Raw genomic sequence first — 15,723 nt, 5'->3', positions numbered from 1 at the left:
TAAGATTTTGATACTTGATTCCAAAATGACCTAGCCTATTGTTTTCCTCATTTAATGAAAACCAAAATTCAGCAGGCCGGTAAATCACATGCAGATACTTGCAGCAAACGTGCTGCCCTTTTCCAGCGCCCCTGACTCCCTATCACTCAGATCACAGTAAAAATCCAGATGGGGCTGCAGCCCCATTGTTAACACCTACAGCTATCACGGCCTTTTCTCGCTTTAACAAAAGGAATAAAAGCTGATGATGGTCTTGGCAGGGATATACTTTTTTATCCTCAGAGAGTCTCTGTTCCTGTGACAGAAAATGGCTGACTCTGCCCTATCTCCGAGGAGCAAATGTTCACATTAGAAAACCACCAGCATAGCTGCCTTCTCTCCGGGAGGCCACCACAGAGAAAACCAAGTTTGCATTGGCAACGAATGGAAAAATACCTCCTATTTGTATATGTACACATGTAGCCATCCGGGTATGAGATGGAGATGAGGACAGGGGAGGCGTGGCGGAAGCAGCAAAAGGGATGGGGGCAAAATATGTGAGCCCAAGGACCTCTGACTGTGACTATGATGCTGTGTATATACACCTCACCATGTGGATGCGCTTCTGTGCGTGTGGGGGATTTAGACCTGTAATGTGAGCATATAAGAACCAATACAAAGTACAGCGCTGAATACATTGTCCGCATATTCAACAAGGGCACTGGTTCTCAAATTTGGCAGCACCTTGAAATCATCCGGGGGGCTTCAAGAACTACTGATGCTTGGGCCCCACCCCTGGAGGTTGTGATTCACTTGGTATAAAATTACTGTGGTAGGCTGGGCGCAGTGGCTCATGCCTGTAATCCCAGCATTTTGGGAGGCCGAGGCGGGTGGATCACCTGAGGTCAGGAGTTTGAAAACAGCCTGGCCAACAGGGTGAAACCTCGCCTCTACCAAAAATACAAAATTAGCTGGGCGTGGTGGCGAGCGCCTGTAATCCCAGCTACTTGGGAGACTGAATCAGAAGAATCGCTTGAACTCGGGAGGTGGAGGTTGCAGTGAGCCGAGATCGCACCACTGCACTCCAGGCTGGGCAACAAGGGCGAAACTCCGTCTTAAAAAAAAAAAAAAATTACTGTGGTAGACAGAACAACGGCTCCCTAAAGATGTCCAGACCGCAGTCCTTGGTGTCTGTGAATATGTTAGGTGAAATGGCAAAGGAGCCATTAAGCTTGTAGATGGAATATGGGTTGCTCATCAGCTGACCTCAAAATGGGGAGGTGATCCTGGATTATCTGGGTGGGCCCAATGTCATCACAAGGGTCCTTCAAAGTAGAAGAGGGAGGCAGCAGTCAGAGATACAAGTGATGCCATATGAGAAGCACTCAACCTACTGTTGTTGTCTTTGAAGACGGAGGAAGGGGTCATGGGCCAAGGAATGTAGCTGGGCCTCTCAAAGCTGGAAAATCAAAGATATGAATTCTCCCCTACATCCTCCAGAAGGAACAGCCACCCTGCCCATGCCTTAGTTTTAGCCCAGTGTGACTCACATCAAACTTCTGGCCCACAGAACTGTAAGACATTAAGAGAGAGAGAGAACGAGAGAGAGAGAGAGAGAGAGAGAGAGTGTGTGTGTTTTGAGACAGTCTCTCGCTCGGTTGCGCGTGTGTGTGTGTGTGTGTGTGTGTGTGTGTGTGTTTTGAGACACAGTCTCGCTCAGTCACCCAAACTGGAGTGTAGTGGTGCGATCTCAGCTCACTGCAACCTCTGCCTCCTGGGTTCAAGCAATTCTCCTGCCTCAGCCTGCCGAGTAGCTGGGACTACAGGTGCCTGCCACCACGCTCGGCTAATTTTTCTGTTTAGTACAGGTGGGGTTTCACCACGTTGGCCAGGATGGTCTCGAACTCCTGACCTCAAATGATCCATCCACCTCAGCCTCCCAAAGTGCTGGGATTACAGGCGTGAGCCACTGCACCCAGCCTTGTGTTGTTTTAAGCCACTAAATTGGTGGTAATTTGTTACAACAGCAATAGAAAACTAACACACTTCAACCCGAGGAAGCTAATTTTAAAAATCAAATTAAAAAAAAAAGAAAACAACAACAAAAAAGAAAACTAACACAGGTATGGCCTGGGCTCTCGGAGTTTTAAAAGCAGCCCAGGTGATTCTAATATGCAGCGAAGTATGATAACCACTAAACCAGAGGAAAGATAAAGACGTGCGGCGTGACTGCCTTATGCTGGACAAAGAAACGGTGCTTTCATCTGTGAACTTAGTAAGTCATCCCACCAAATTATGCACCATCACTTGTTAGCCATGCACCCACAGACACTACAGCTTACCTGCATGTATATCACAACACATGATCATCAGTTTTGGTGGCTAGAGTACTTTCTAATCTCACCCATTGAATAGGCTAAATTTCCTTGAGATGAGGAACAATTGTACACCAGATAGGCAGATTTTCTATAAAGCTTACTTTCCTTTTTTTTTGAGATGGAGTGTCACTCTGTTGCCCAGGCTGGAGTGCAGTGGCACAATCTCGGCTCACTGCAACATCTGCCTCCCAGGTTCAAGAGATTCTCCTGCCTCAGCCTCCCGAGTAACTGGGATTACATGCACACACCACCATACCCGGCTAATTTTTTGTATCTTTAATAGAGACAGAGTTTCACCACGTTGGCCAGGCTGGTCTCGAACTCTTGACCTCGTGATCCACCCGCCTCAGCCTCCCAAAGTGCTGGGATTACAGGAATGAGCCACCGCACCCGGCCTATAAAGCTTACTTTCTTATCAATACTATCACTTAAGGAAGGAACTGACCAATAACTGAATTATATGCAAATACATAAATTAGCCTGTTCGTGTTGGTACCATTAGGAAAAGAACTAAGTTGTCCCCTCTGTGCTGAAACTATTAGAATTGTAAAGAGAGAAGGCTTCTCTGTTGAGTTTAGTAATCTATTTATTTATGATAGATGATAAACAGATGGAATTGATTTATGACAGATAAATGGAATAGCACTGTGGGAACAAATTAACTCATTCTTCCCAACGATGGAGAACAGAAGTGCCTGCTGTAGGATTCTGAGAAGTGCAGCCCTCTCTTCAAAGCGGGTGTTTGTCTATCCCCAGGGCTTCGATGCTTGCTCATACATGGTAAGTTTTCTTTTTTTTTTTTTTTTTTTTTGAGACGGAGTCTTGCTCTGTCGCCCAGGCTGGATGGAGTGCAATGGCACAATCTTGGCTCACCGCAACCTCCGCCTCCTGGGTTCTAGCAATTCTCCTGCCTCAGCCTCCCGAGTAGCTGTGATTACAGGCATGGGCCACCACGTCCGGCTAATTTTTTGTATTTTTAGTAGAGACGGGGTCTCACCATGTTGGCCAGGCTGGTCTCGAACTCCTGACCTTGTGATCCACCCACCTCGGCCTCCCAAAGTGCTGGAATTACAGGCTTGAGCCACCGCACCCACAACTTTTCTTGAAAGCCATTCCATCATGGTAGTATTACTAAAAGCTAAAACCTGAGATGGAATCTTTTACATTTTCTTTTTCTCTTCCTACTTTGTCTTCTTTAGAGAGGAAGCCGGTTTCGCAGCAAAAGCAGTCACGTTAGAATCAGAAGACCTGAGCTGGAGTTTAGCTCTGTGACTCAGAAATGATGTGGCCTCAGGGGGCCCCACAGCCACTCTGAGTTTTGCCTCTCACACATGAGGAGGGTGCCACCTTCGAGATGTTGTGTGGAGATTAAATGAAATGACATAGATGAAAGGGCTTAGCACATAGTGGGGGATTTCCATACATGCCAGCTTCACTGCCACTCAACGACTCCACGCTGTCACACGTCACCTCTACACTGCAGCTGCTCCCATCCCTTCTCTTTGGCTCCGCCCTCTCCCTGAGCTCTGGTACCATGTCTCCCACTGCCAAATGGACACCTCCACTTGGATCTCTCACCAGCATCTCTAATTAGACACATGCAAACTGGATTTACCATTTCACCCCCAAACCAGTGTCTCCTCTCAAGTTTCCCAACTTCGTCCTTAACGTAAAATCACTGGCAATCCCGTGCACCCACATTTCTTCCCCATTCCCACTCCTACAATCCATCCAGGCCCTCGTCAAGCACAAGAGTCTTGCAGATGCCTCCACGTCTTAAACACTCTCCAATCCATCCTGCTTGCAGTTTGCAAATTCATCTTTTTCCAACCAGACTTGTCACATCAACCCCTGAACAAAGATCTTCAAACCCTTTTTTGCCCTGAAGCCTGGTACATAGGATCGAAGAAGAGCAAACTCCACTGGGTGTGGGGATGACATGAGGCCCACACAGCCTCGGCGTACGAAGTGTTGAGCAACTTCATATGACTGCCATGTAAAAGAAAAGCTCTTGGGGAATGGATCATAAAACGCAGTATTGCTAAAAGTAGCTACTGAGAACTGAAAAATTTTTAACCAAATTTCTTTGCATAGTATTTAACAACTATCATCTAAATCTGCCACAACCCCCACTCCAATGCATTAAACTGTAACATTCATTGACATTAAACCACTTTATGTGTTATATAATATTAAACTCATTCAACAAATGCTCAAGCCTTTAGTATTTATGTCAATGGCAAATCTGGTCAATCCCAGACTCATTCTTACCATTTTGTTCATCCAATTCATTCCCAATTTCCTGCCCCATTTGTTTTTGGCGACTTATGATAGAGGAAAGGGCATCAAGGCCTGCATCCTGTTCTGAAAGAAAAAAGAAAAACAATTAACTAGAAACTAGAAGAAAACAGCTTAAAGTCCATAAGTATACCCAGGCATGTAACACAACTTAACATATAAATCAGTCAGGAAAAAAGAGGTAAAAGAGTTAACATTATTGGAACAAAATTTAAAAATTAAACACCTACCTGACACCTTAAACTAAAATGATTTCCAAAAGAATTGAGATTTTAAGTATGAAAAACAAAGATTTGGAAACATGAACATTTAAACTTTCTGATACTTCATATATAAAGAGCATGTACAAATCAATAAGAAAAAGACTGAATATCCCAATTTTTTAAATCAGCAGAGGATACAGGCAAGAACGTCACAATAAAAAAGAAAATAAATAAAAGTTTTGACATCACTACTAATTTTTTAAAAATACAAATAAAAAACTTTTTTGGCTTATCAGATTTATAAGGATTAAAAAGAATGACAATACCTAAGGTTAATTATATTGTGACAATCTAGAAGCTCCCAAGTACTATGTAATAGGTAAAGAAGTTTTACTGATGGCCGTATTTCTCAAGTTTAGGCTGTGCCCACCTTTTTACCTGCCAATTCTAAGTCTAGGAATGTATGTAAGAAAATATTCAGATAGCATGCAATGATGGATATACAAGGATATTCCCTGAAACATTTGTTTCTTGTGCCAGGTATCAGCTTAGTGCCTCTCAGCTCCAAATTCACTCTTTTGGGCTACTCTATGAAAATGAAACAGCTGGTCATGGTGGCTCACGCCTGTAATCCCAGCACTTCGGGAGGCCGAGGAGGGTGGATCACGAGGTCAGGAGATCAAGACCATACTGGCTAACACAGTGAAACCCTGTCTCTACTAAAAATAAAAAATAAAAAATAAAAAAAATTAGCCTGGCCTGGTGGCGGACGCCTATAGTCCCAGCTACTGGGGAGGCTGAGGCAGGAGAATGGCATGAACCCAGGAGGTGGAGCTTGCAGTGAGCTGAGATTGTGCCACTGCACTCCAGCCTGGGTGACAGAGTGAGACTGTCTCAAAAAAAAAAAAAAAAAAATTAGCTACGCACGATGGCGTGTACCTGTAGTGTCAGCTACTTGGGAGGCTGAGGTGAGAGGACTGGTTGATCATCCAGGAGTTCGAGGCTGCAGTGAGCCATGATCACGCCACTGCACCCCAGCCTGGGTGACAGAGAGAGGCTCTGTCTCTAAATAAAAAATAAAAATAATCTGAAAAATTTTTTAAAAAGAAAATGAACCAAGGCCACTTGAATATTTTTTCCTTTGTCAGAGTTTTGGCTTCCTGGCTCCAGCCTGCTCTCTTGGCAGGCTCCTTTAGCAACTGCAGCTCCTTCAGTGCCTGGCCCCTTCAGTGCACAATGGCCAGCAACACCCAGAACCAGCAACTTCTCCCAGCACACACCCTCCTTGGGCAGGTTTATAACAAGAGCGCCTCCAGGGAGGTTCTTCCCCATGAAGAGTTTCCCCCAGCATCCCAGAGGGCAGATCTCCAGGAGGTTCTGACAGCAGGGCACCACAGGGGCTTCTGTGAAATTCAGGGACCCTCAGCTGAGCCCTCTCTTAGCCCTGGGGGCGTGGCCTCCTCCCTGGACACTCTGTCTCAGCCTGAGACTTGGTGATTGCACCTTATCCCTGCTAGTTCTATGTTCTTGAGAGTTCTTTTGGCCTCCTGTTAGCTAACCCCTCGTTTACTCTAATCTCTGTTATAGTTAATAATTTACATTCAACTTTCCCTGTCAAATTTCTCTCTCCTGATCAGACCCAGAGTGAAATATTTATAATAGTGAAAAAATAGAAAGTACCTAAATGCCCACAGAGATGTTTATAAATTTATAGTATATCCATGTAGTAAAACACTGTATAGCCAATGAAAATCACATCCTTTATGTATATTTTGATGTTGAAAGAAGTTCACGATATTTTTTTTTTTTTTTTTGAGATGGAGTCTCACTCTTTTGCCCAGGCTGGAGTGCAGTGGCGCTATCTCGGCTCACTGCAAGCTCCGCCTCCCGGGTTCACGCCATTGTCCTGCCTCAGCCTCCCGAGTAGCTGGGACTACACGCACCCGCCACCGCGCCAGGCTAATTTTTTGTATTTTTAATAGAGACGGGGTTTCACCGTGTTAGCCAGGATGGTCTCAAGCTCCTGACCTCGTGATCCGCCCGCCTCGGCCTCCCAAAGTGCTGGGATTACAGGCGTAAGCCACTGCCCCCGGCCCCCATGATATGTTCTTAAGTAAAAAAGCAGGAAGCTGGGCGCAGTGGCTCATGCCTGTAATCCCAGCTCTTTAGGGGGCTGAAGCAGGCAGACCATTTGAGCCCAGGAGTTTGAGACCAGACTGGGCAACACTGTCTGTCTCTACTAAAAATACAAACATTATCTGAGTGTGGTGGCACATGCCTATAGTCCCAGCTACTCGGATGTGGATGGATCACTTGAGCATGGGAGGCAGAGGTCACAGTGAGCCGAGATCGCGCCACTGCACTCCAGCCTCAGTAACAGAGTGAGAACCTGTCTCAAAAAAAAAAAAAAAAAAAAAAAAAAAAAGATACAAAACAAAGTATAGTAAAACAGCTTTTGTTTAAAAAATGAAGATGTATTACTTTGAAACTTTTTGCAAATTTAAAGAGCAAAGTGAGTTTTTGAAAATTTAAAGAAAAAGGTGAGTTAAACTCAAGTTACTCAACATCCTTTCTTTAAAATTTAATATGTATATTTTAAACTGGGGGCCTCGGTCATGTCTTTGTAAAAATTTTCTTCCTCTAATTTCAGGTGCTTTGAGAACACTGTGAAGCTGAGCGTAATGACTCTTGTTCACCACAGAACACGCCGCATGAAGGTAACATTATACCCCTTGCAGCTTCATTTGTCTACAGGGTTTTTGAAATGACTGTTTCACATAAACGCATATCTACAAACGCAAAAATCACAAAGGTCTTACTCGAGGTCGCATTAACATTTACTTATATTTTTTCCAAGTCTTTTTATGGAATTAAATCATCAAACTTAGCCCTTTAATTCATCTGGAATTTATTTAAACTAACGGTGTGAGGTAAGAACCCCTTTGTGACATTGTTTGACACTCTGTACTTTTTTTAACTATACAAATGACCTGCCGTCTTTAGGGATCATTCAAAAGCACCATTTTATAGTACAATCACTTTATAATGAGGTCCTCTTGGTCTTTAATAACAACCTCTTGGATGGCCTCCAAGATAAATCCCTCCTCAACCAAGTGCTCCTATAGGATGACTGATGTCACAGTAAAATTCTAAATGCATCTGATGAATAATCTATATATACAGGACTGAAGGTTGAGTGTCAATGTGGATTAAAAGATAAAACCATTTAAAAAGAGGAAAGGAGATTCCTCCACAGTTTCCATTGGGAGAAGAGTCATTAAACTCCTAAAATTGCTTTATCTAGTAGAGACATAGATTATGAATGAAAAATACACTAATTACCCTCTTTAATCTCAAACTTGACTATCTGATTTAGCAACCTGATGATCATCTAATGCACAAGAGAAAGAGAGCCAAAAGTTCTGTTCCACTCTAATAATTTTTATAAGCTTAGCAATTCTCTCCACATCTTTAAGTGCTGCAATAAATTTTCATTTCACAATCCAAAGACACAGAAGATTCAGATAATCAAGATGCTGTAGAGAGGTAATAATAATCACATTCATAACCTGGGCTTCCCCAAGTCCTGAAGAGGCATTTCTAAGGGGAGGCGGTATGGCTATCTTAGCGACAATGATCAAAACACAATGCTGCTGACTGCAAAAATATAAATAATCAAGAACCATGCATGGGCATGGTGGTGTGCGCCTGTAGTCTCAGCTATTTGGGAGGCTAAGGCAGGAGGATTGCTTGAGCCCAGAAGTTCAGGTCCAGCCTGGGCAATACAGCAAGACTCCTGTCTCAAAAAGAAAAAAAGAAGAAACCATACCACATAGTTGCTTTTTTTCTTTTGAGACAGTTTCGCTCTTGTCACCCAGGCTGGAGTGCAACAGCATGATCTCAGCTCACTGTAACTTCCACCTTCCAAGTTCAAGCAATTCTCCTGTCTCAGCCTCCCAGGTGGCTGGGATTACAGGCATCCACCACAATGCCCAGCTAATTTTTATATTTTTAGTAGAGACGAGGTTTTGCCATGTTGACCAGGCTGGTCTCGAACTCCTGACCTCAGGTGATCCACCCGCCTAGGCCTCCCAAAGTGCTGGTGTTACAGGTGTGTCACCATGCCCAACCACCATGTAGTTTCTTACCAACAAAACTACCATGTCATAACTGCCAAAATCTGCCCTACTCTTTCACATAACCCAAGTCATGATGATATCACAAGAGGGCAATTGTAACATACCACACTCTATTAGTCATTATTCTATTTTACAATGATTTGAATTTTTAAAAATGGATGGATCATTGTTACAGATAGAATAATATCCCCCATGTCTAAGATGTCCACATCCTAATCCCCAGAAACTATGAACATGTTCCCTTACATGGCAAAAGGGACTTTGCAGATGTGATTAAGGTTAAAGAATCTGAGACGGGGGATAAGCCTGGATTATCCAGGTGGACCCAATATAATCATATGAGTCCTGAAAAGCAGAGAACCTTCCCCAGCTGCCATCAGAGGGAGTATGAAGAAGGGTCAGAGAGATATAACTTGCCGGCTTTGAAGATGAAAGAAGGGATGTGGGAGGCCCAAGTAAGGGAATGAATTCTCCAGAATGAGCCTCCAGAAAAGAATCAAGCTAACTGCTTGATCTGAGCCCTGTGGGACCTGCATTGGACTCCTCACCTACAGAACTGTAAGATCATAAATGTGTCTTAAGTCACTAAGTTTGTGCTAATTTATTAAAGCAGCAATAGAAAACTAATACAATCATTTTTTTAAAATCCCTTTGAAACCATTAGGTGTTTGGATATTTCCTATCTGTAGACATTCAGAAATGTGAGATCTGGATAGTGGGAAACTAAAGGGCAAACGCAGTTTCAATGAAGAAACTGCGCAGAAGAAAAGGGAAGAGTTGGAAAAAGAACCTGTATATTAAAGAAACTTAAGAGACATAACTAGTTGCTATGTATGGGCCATATTTAGATCCTGAATTGAACTATCTAAAAGAAAACATCACAGCACAATCAGGGAAACTTGAACGTTGAGTATTTGATTAGATTCAGAAAATACTGTTAACTTCTTAAGGGTGATAATGGCATATGACTATAGTTTTCCAAAACAGTATTTATCTTTTCCAAACATATTTCAGATACATATTCTTGAATATCCACTGACGAAATGACATGATGTCTGGGATTTGCTTCCAAAATAACCTAGGGGCTGGGTAGGATGGTTAGGTTACTGGATGGCATATACATGTGAACAGATTGGCTATGAGTTGACAATCACTGAGGCTGGAGGATGAGTAGGACGAAGTCATTATCTGACACTCTCTACTATTATTACGTTTGAAATTTTCCATAGTAAAAAGGTATCAATATTTTAACAATACAACACAGGGACATCCCTAACAGCTGCAACCACAGTCCCTGGATTGAGTACAAGATCCAGACCCCAAAGGCTGCCTTCTTTTCCTGTGTCTTTGACATACATGAGACTTCTTCTTTTCCTATGTCTTTGTCCCAGATCTGAGCCCATCTAGTGGCATGGAGCACCAACATATTTAAATCAAGGAGTGAAATGTACAACACTTGTTTAAATCAATGAATGACCACAGAGGGAGGGCCCTCTAGGTTTACAAAAGAAAGGAATACAGTCTCTGCTAGACAGAAAGACTCCCGGCCAATACTAGAGAGCCCTCTGAGTTTACATAGTCAAAAAAGTAGTTGATGTTGTGCTGTCCAGTGCCCACAGAGAAGCAATGAACCTTTCACATTTAACATACAGAAGGAGCTCTCCCTCAATAAAGGGAGGTAGGAATGAAAGAGGAGAAAATTAGGCCGCCCCGGTGCAGTGGCTCACGCCTGTAATCCTAGCATTTTGGGAGCCTGAGGTGGAGGGGAATCATCTGAGGTCAGGAGTTCGAGACCGGCCTGGCCAACATGGCACAATCCTGTCTCTACTAAAAATACAAATATTAGCCAGATGCAGTGGCACGCACCTGTAGTCCCAGCTACTTGGGAGGCTGAGGCTAGAGAATGGCTTGAACCCAGGAGGTGGAGGTTGTAGTGAGTCGAGATCGCACCACTGCACTCCAGCCTGGGTGACAGAGTGAGACTCCATCTCAAAAAAAAAAAAAAAGAAAGAAAAAAAATTAGGTCAAGCTAGATAAAAAGTTAATCACTGTGTTAGAAGACTCAGAGCAAGTTTAAGAATAGATGTTTGTATTTTTGTTTTAAGATTTTAGGAAAGGAATCCTTCTAGTTTAGGTGACAGCTACAAGAAAGGGTATCTTCAAAGAAAGTTGTCTGTGAAGCTGTGACTGCAAGGGTTCAAAGGTTAGCTACTAAGATTCCCCAGTGTGAAATGGAGTCTGGCTAGCCACCTTCCACAGCCCCATTTCACAGACAAACACTGAGAGACCTGAGAACGCAGAAATCTAGAATGATTGCACAATTTCCTGCTAGAGTCTGGAAAGAACATCTATAGAAAAGTCATAAGACTAGATGGAGCTGATGAAGAAACCCCATCAACAGAGACCTCCTGGGTGAAGGTGGAATGACACTTCATACTTCTCCAAGGTCTGCGATCCAACTCAGGGACAAGGGTCTATAATAACCAAAAAGTTTTGAAACAAGAAACAAGTACCCTTGTTTCTTCTATCTCAGGGATCTTTGAGGCAATTAAGTGATTGTCATCACCCACCCATCTTCTGCCTAATGCCCATTACATGCTTCAAATTACAGCTTAAGGGGCACAGAAGCCAAATTGGCTAATTTGTTACAATGAGGCCTCACTTCTAGGTTAGGCAAGGAAGGCATTCCCTGCCCTTCAGTCTATGTTCTACCAGTAAACTGTTATTTTGGGATGATTTTCAAAGTTTCTGGGGTCAGCTAGAATGCAGAATGGCTAAGGGATTCCACGGGCTAAAGGAAGTTAGAAATGACTTTTTGTGGCTCTTTATTTATTCATTTAATGCAGGACCTGGCAAGGACGCAAACAAAGCCATAGCAACTTCAGCACATCGTCAAGATTCTTGAGGCAGAGAAAAGGCTAATAAGGGTTCTGTGTGAAGATTACTTCCATTTTTTGTACTTGTCCTTGAAAAACAGCTCGATGGCAAAGAGGAATATGGCATTTCTTTCTTTTCCTTTTTTTTTTTTTTTGAAACACAGTCTTGCCTTGTCGCCAGGCTGGAGTGTAATAGCACGATCTCGGCTCACTGCAACCTCCGCCTCCCGAGTTCAAGCCATTCTCCTGGCTCAGCCTCCTGAGTAGCTGGGACTACAGGCGCCCGCCACGGACGCCCAGCTAATTTTTGTATTTTTAGTAGAGATGGGGTTTCACCATGTTGGCCAGGACGGTCTCGATCTCTTGACCTTGTGATGTGCTTGACTCGGCCTCCCAAAGTGCTGGGATTACCGGCGTGAGCCACCACGCCCGGCCGGAATATAGCATTTCAAAACACAAAGGTAAGAGCAGTGGACAGAAACTGACCTGCAACGTGCGCTGCCACTCCCCGCAAACTCCACCCACAGCCCACAGGCCAGCAGGCTTCCCAAGGGTGAGAATCTTCATAAGGAAGTTCTGTTTTGCAGACTGTGACAAACACTTTGAGGAGCATCCTCTCACACTGACCTAAAGCAACCCCTGAAAATAGCACCTTCTCCGGGACAAGCATACTCTTCCCGACTGAAAACAGCTTTTCTTGGCAAAATGCGACAATGCCAGAAAATGCATGATTAGCTATAAGGTGCTCCATTCGGGAACTGTGAGTCCTGAAGAGCGAATGGTTGTGCTGCATGTAAAGCTGTGTTGCTTTTCATTTTTTTCACTTTCCTTCAAATATGGTAACAGGTGAAGTATGTAAAATTGAAGATGTAAGAGAGTCATGGTGTTTCACTGACTCAATAATTTCACCGTGAAAAGGGAATTCAAAATAGAATTGGATTTCTGCTTCTGCCCAAGATGGACTGACAGGCACCAGACTTCCTTCTGGCCTGCAACAAGTGGAAAAACAAAACAAAACAGGGTAAATATACAAAACAACAGTTTTAAGATATGGACATCAGGAAATGAAGGGCAGTGATCCCTGAGAGACGGGAAACAAATGAGGTGAGTTCTAAGACTGCCCCGGATTACTGCCTCATAAGAGTTCCCAAGCCATGGTGTGGGGATGGGAGAACGCAGGTGGAGCCCAGCATTTTCCTCGAGTTGAGAAAAGTCCCAAGAGGCCATGGTGGTTAGAGGATGTAGGGCACAGCACCAGAGAGGACTGCAAAGAGAGTACTCTGTAGATCTGCACAGGGGCCACTTTGAGTCTCGAGCTGAATGTCATTCAGAAATTAGTGACTTTGGCAAGGCTGCATGATCCAAGATCAATATGCAAAGATCAACTGTATTTTGATACACAAGCAACAATTAGAAATTGACATTTTAAAAATGCTACTTAGAATAAAAGATATGAAGGCCAGGCATGGTGGCTCACGCCTGTAATACCAGCACTTTGGGAGGCCAAGGAGGGCAGATCACGAGGTCAGGAGATTGAGACCATCCTGGCTAACATGGTGAAACCCCGTCTCTATTTAAAAAAATACAAAAAAATTAGCCAGGCGTGGTGGCGGGCACCTGTAGTCCCAGCTACTTGGGAGGCTGAGGCAAGAGAATGTCATGAACCTGGGAGGCAGAGCTTGCAGTGAGCTGAGATCTCGCCACTGCACTCCAGCCTGGGCGACAGAGCAAGACTCTGTCTCAAAAAATAAATAAAATAAAATAAAATAAAATAAAATAAAATAAAAGATATGAAATATTTAGGGATAAATAGGATAAAAGATATATGACATGTATAACAAAAACTAAAAGGCACTGCTGAGAGAATTTGAGACTCAATAGTGTTAAAATATCAATTCTCCTCAAACTAATCTAAAAATTCAGTGTAATCCCAATCAAATACCCAAGAAGCTTTCTTTTGTAAAATTAAAAACAGATTCTAAAATTCACATGGAAATGCAAAAGACCTAGAATATCCAATAAAATTGTAAAAATAAACAAAGCTGGATGACCTGTACTATCTTACTTAATGACCCATCATAAAGGTAAAATAATTAATACAGTGAGGCATTGGTATAAAGATAAACAAATAGACCAATGGAAAAGAACAGGGAGTACAACGGAAATAGGCCCATACACGCAGCAGCTCACACTTGTAATCCCAGCACTTTGGGAGGCCAAGGCAGGCAGATCACGAGGTCACGAGATCGAGACCATCCTGGCTAACACGGTGAAACCCTGTCTCTACTAAAAATACAAAAAATTAGCCAGGCGTGGTGGCGGGCGCCTGTTGTCCCAGCTAATCAGGAGGCTGAGGCAGGAGAATGGTGTGAACCTGGGAGGCGGAGCTTGCAGTGAGCAGAGATTGCGTCACTGCACTCCAGCTTGGGCGACAGAGAGAGACTCCGTCTCAAAAAACAAACAAACAAAACATGATGAGCTGTCACCTCACACCTGTCAGAATGACTATGCTCAAAAAGAAAAAGGATAACAAGTGTTGGCAAGAATGTGGAGAAAAGGGAATCCCTGCACACTGTTGGTGGGGATGTAAATTTACTGCAGCCATTATGGAAAACAGTATGGAGATTCTTCAAAAAATTAGAAGTGATACTAGCAATCCCACTGCTGGGATTTGTAGGCAAAAGAAAGCCAGGCAAGTACCATATGATCTCACTTATATGTGGAATCTGAAAAAGATGAACTCAGAGAAGCAGAGAGCAGAGGAGTGGTTACTAAGCCCTGGGGGTTGGGGGAGAGATGAGAAGATGTGGGTCACAGAATACAAAATTTCAGTTAGACAGAAAGAATAAGCTCAAAAGATCTACTGTACAATAGGGTGACTAATATACTTAACAACTGCTAAGAGAGTAGATTTTAAGTGTTCTCACCACAAATAAATATGCATGTGAGCTAATACACAAGTTAATTAGATTGATTTGCCCATTCTACTATGTATATATATATATATATATATATATATATATATATATATATCGAAGCAATATGTTACAAACCATAAATATAATTTTTACTTGCAAATTAAAAATTGTTTTAAATTTAAAAAGTCATACAGCTACTATATGACTCACTCATTCCACTTGTAGGTATTTACCTCAGAAAAAATGCAAATTTATGTCAATACAAAGACTTATACATGAATGCAAATAGCAGCTTTGTAACAGCCAAAAACTGAAAACCACCCAAATATTAATCAACAGATGAATGGATACACAGATTGTGGTAAATCCATACAATGGAATACAAATCTACAATATAAGAGTGAAATGCAGGCTGGTCGCGGTGGCTCATGCCTGTAATCCCAGCACTTTGGGAGGCCCAGTTGGGTGGATCGCTTGAGGTCAGGAGTTCAAGACCAGCCTGGCCAAAATGGTGAAACCCCATCTCTACTAAAAATACAAAAAAAAATTAGCTGGGCATGATGGTGGGCGCCTGTAATCCCAGCCACTCGGGAGGCTGAGGCAGGAGAATTGCTTGAACCCAGGAGGTGGAGGTTGTAGTGAGCTGAGATCATACCACTGTACTCCAGCCTAGGCAACAAAGCCAGACTTTTTCTCAAAAAAAAAAAAAAAAAAAAAGAGTGAAATACTGATACACATAACCACTTCAATGAACCTTAAAATAATTATGCTTAGACAAAGAAGCCAGAGCCCCTTCTTCCCCAAAAGGTACATACTGTATAGTTCTATTTATATAAAATTATAGAAAATGGAAATTAATTTAGAGTGACAGCAGTTCAGCAGTTGTCTGGGCATGGCAGGGAGGAACAATAGGAAGAAATTACAAAGAGGCA

The 15,723-nt window shown here is 42.9% G+C and overlaps 1 protein-coding gene across 4 annotated transcripts in view; it reads right to left on the bottom strand.

The window, feature by feature from the left end:
• The window catches only part of STX8 (syntaxin 8), a 308,325-nt gene that overhangs the window by 228,998 nt on the left and 63,604 nt on the right, over positions 1–15,723 (bottom strand). For all 4 annotated transcript variants that reach the window (XM_063629484.1, XM_055256018.2, XM_055256019.2 and 1 more), the window contains exon 6: positions 4,629–4,721. In XM_063629484.1, coding sequence (XP_063485554.1) covers positions 4,629–4,721 — 93 coding nt within the window. The remainder of the gene's footprint in view (positions 1–4,628; positions 4,722–15,723) is intronic.

This window comes from Symphalangus syndactylus, chromosome 20 (assembly GCF_028878055.3).
Source record: "Symphalangus syndactylus isolate Jambi chromosome 20, NHGRI_mSymSyn1-v2.1_pri, whole genome shotgun sequence".
NCBI classification, from domain to species: Eukaryota; Metazoa; Chordata; class Mammalia; order Primates; family Hylobatidae; genus Symphalangus; species Symphalangus syndactylus.
This window is presented reverse-complemented; position numbering and strand designations above follow the sequence as displayed.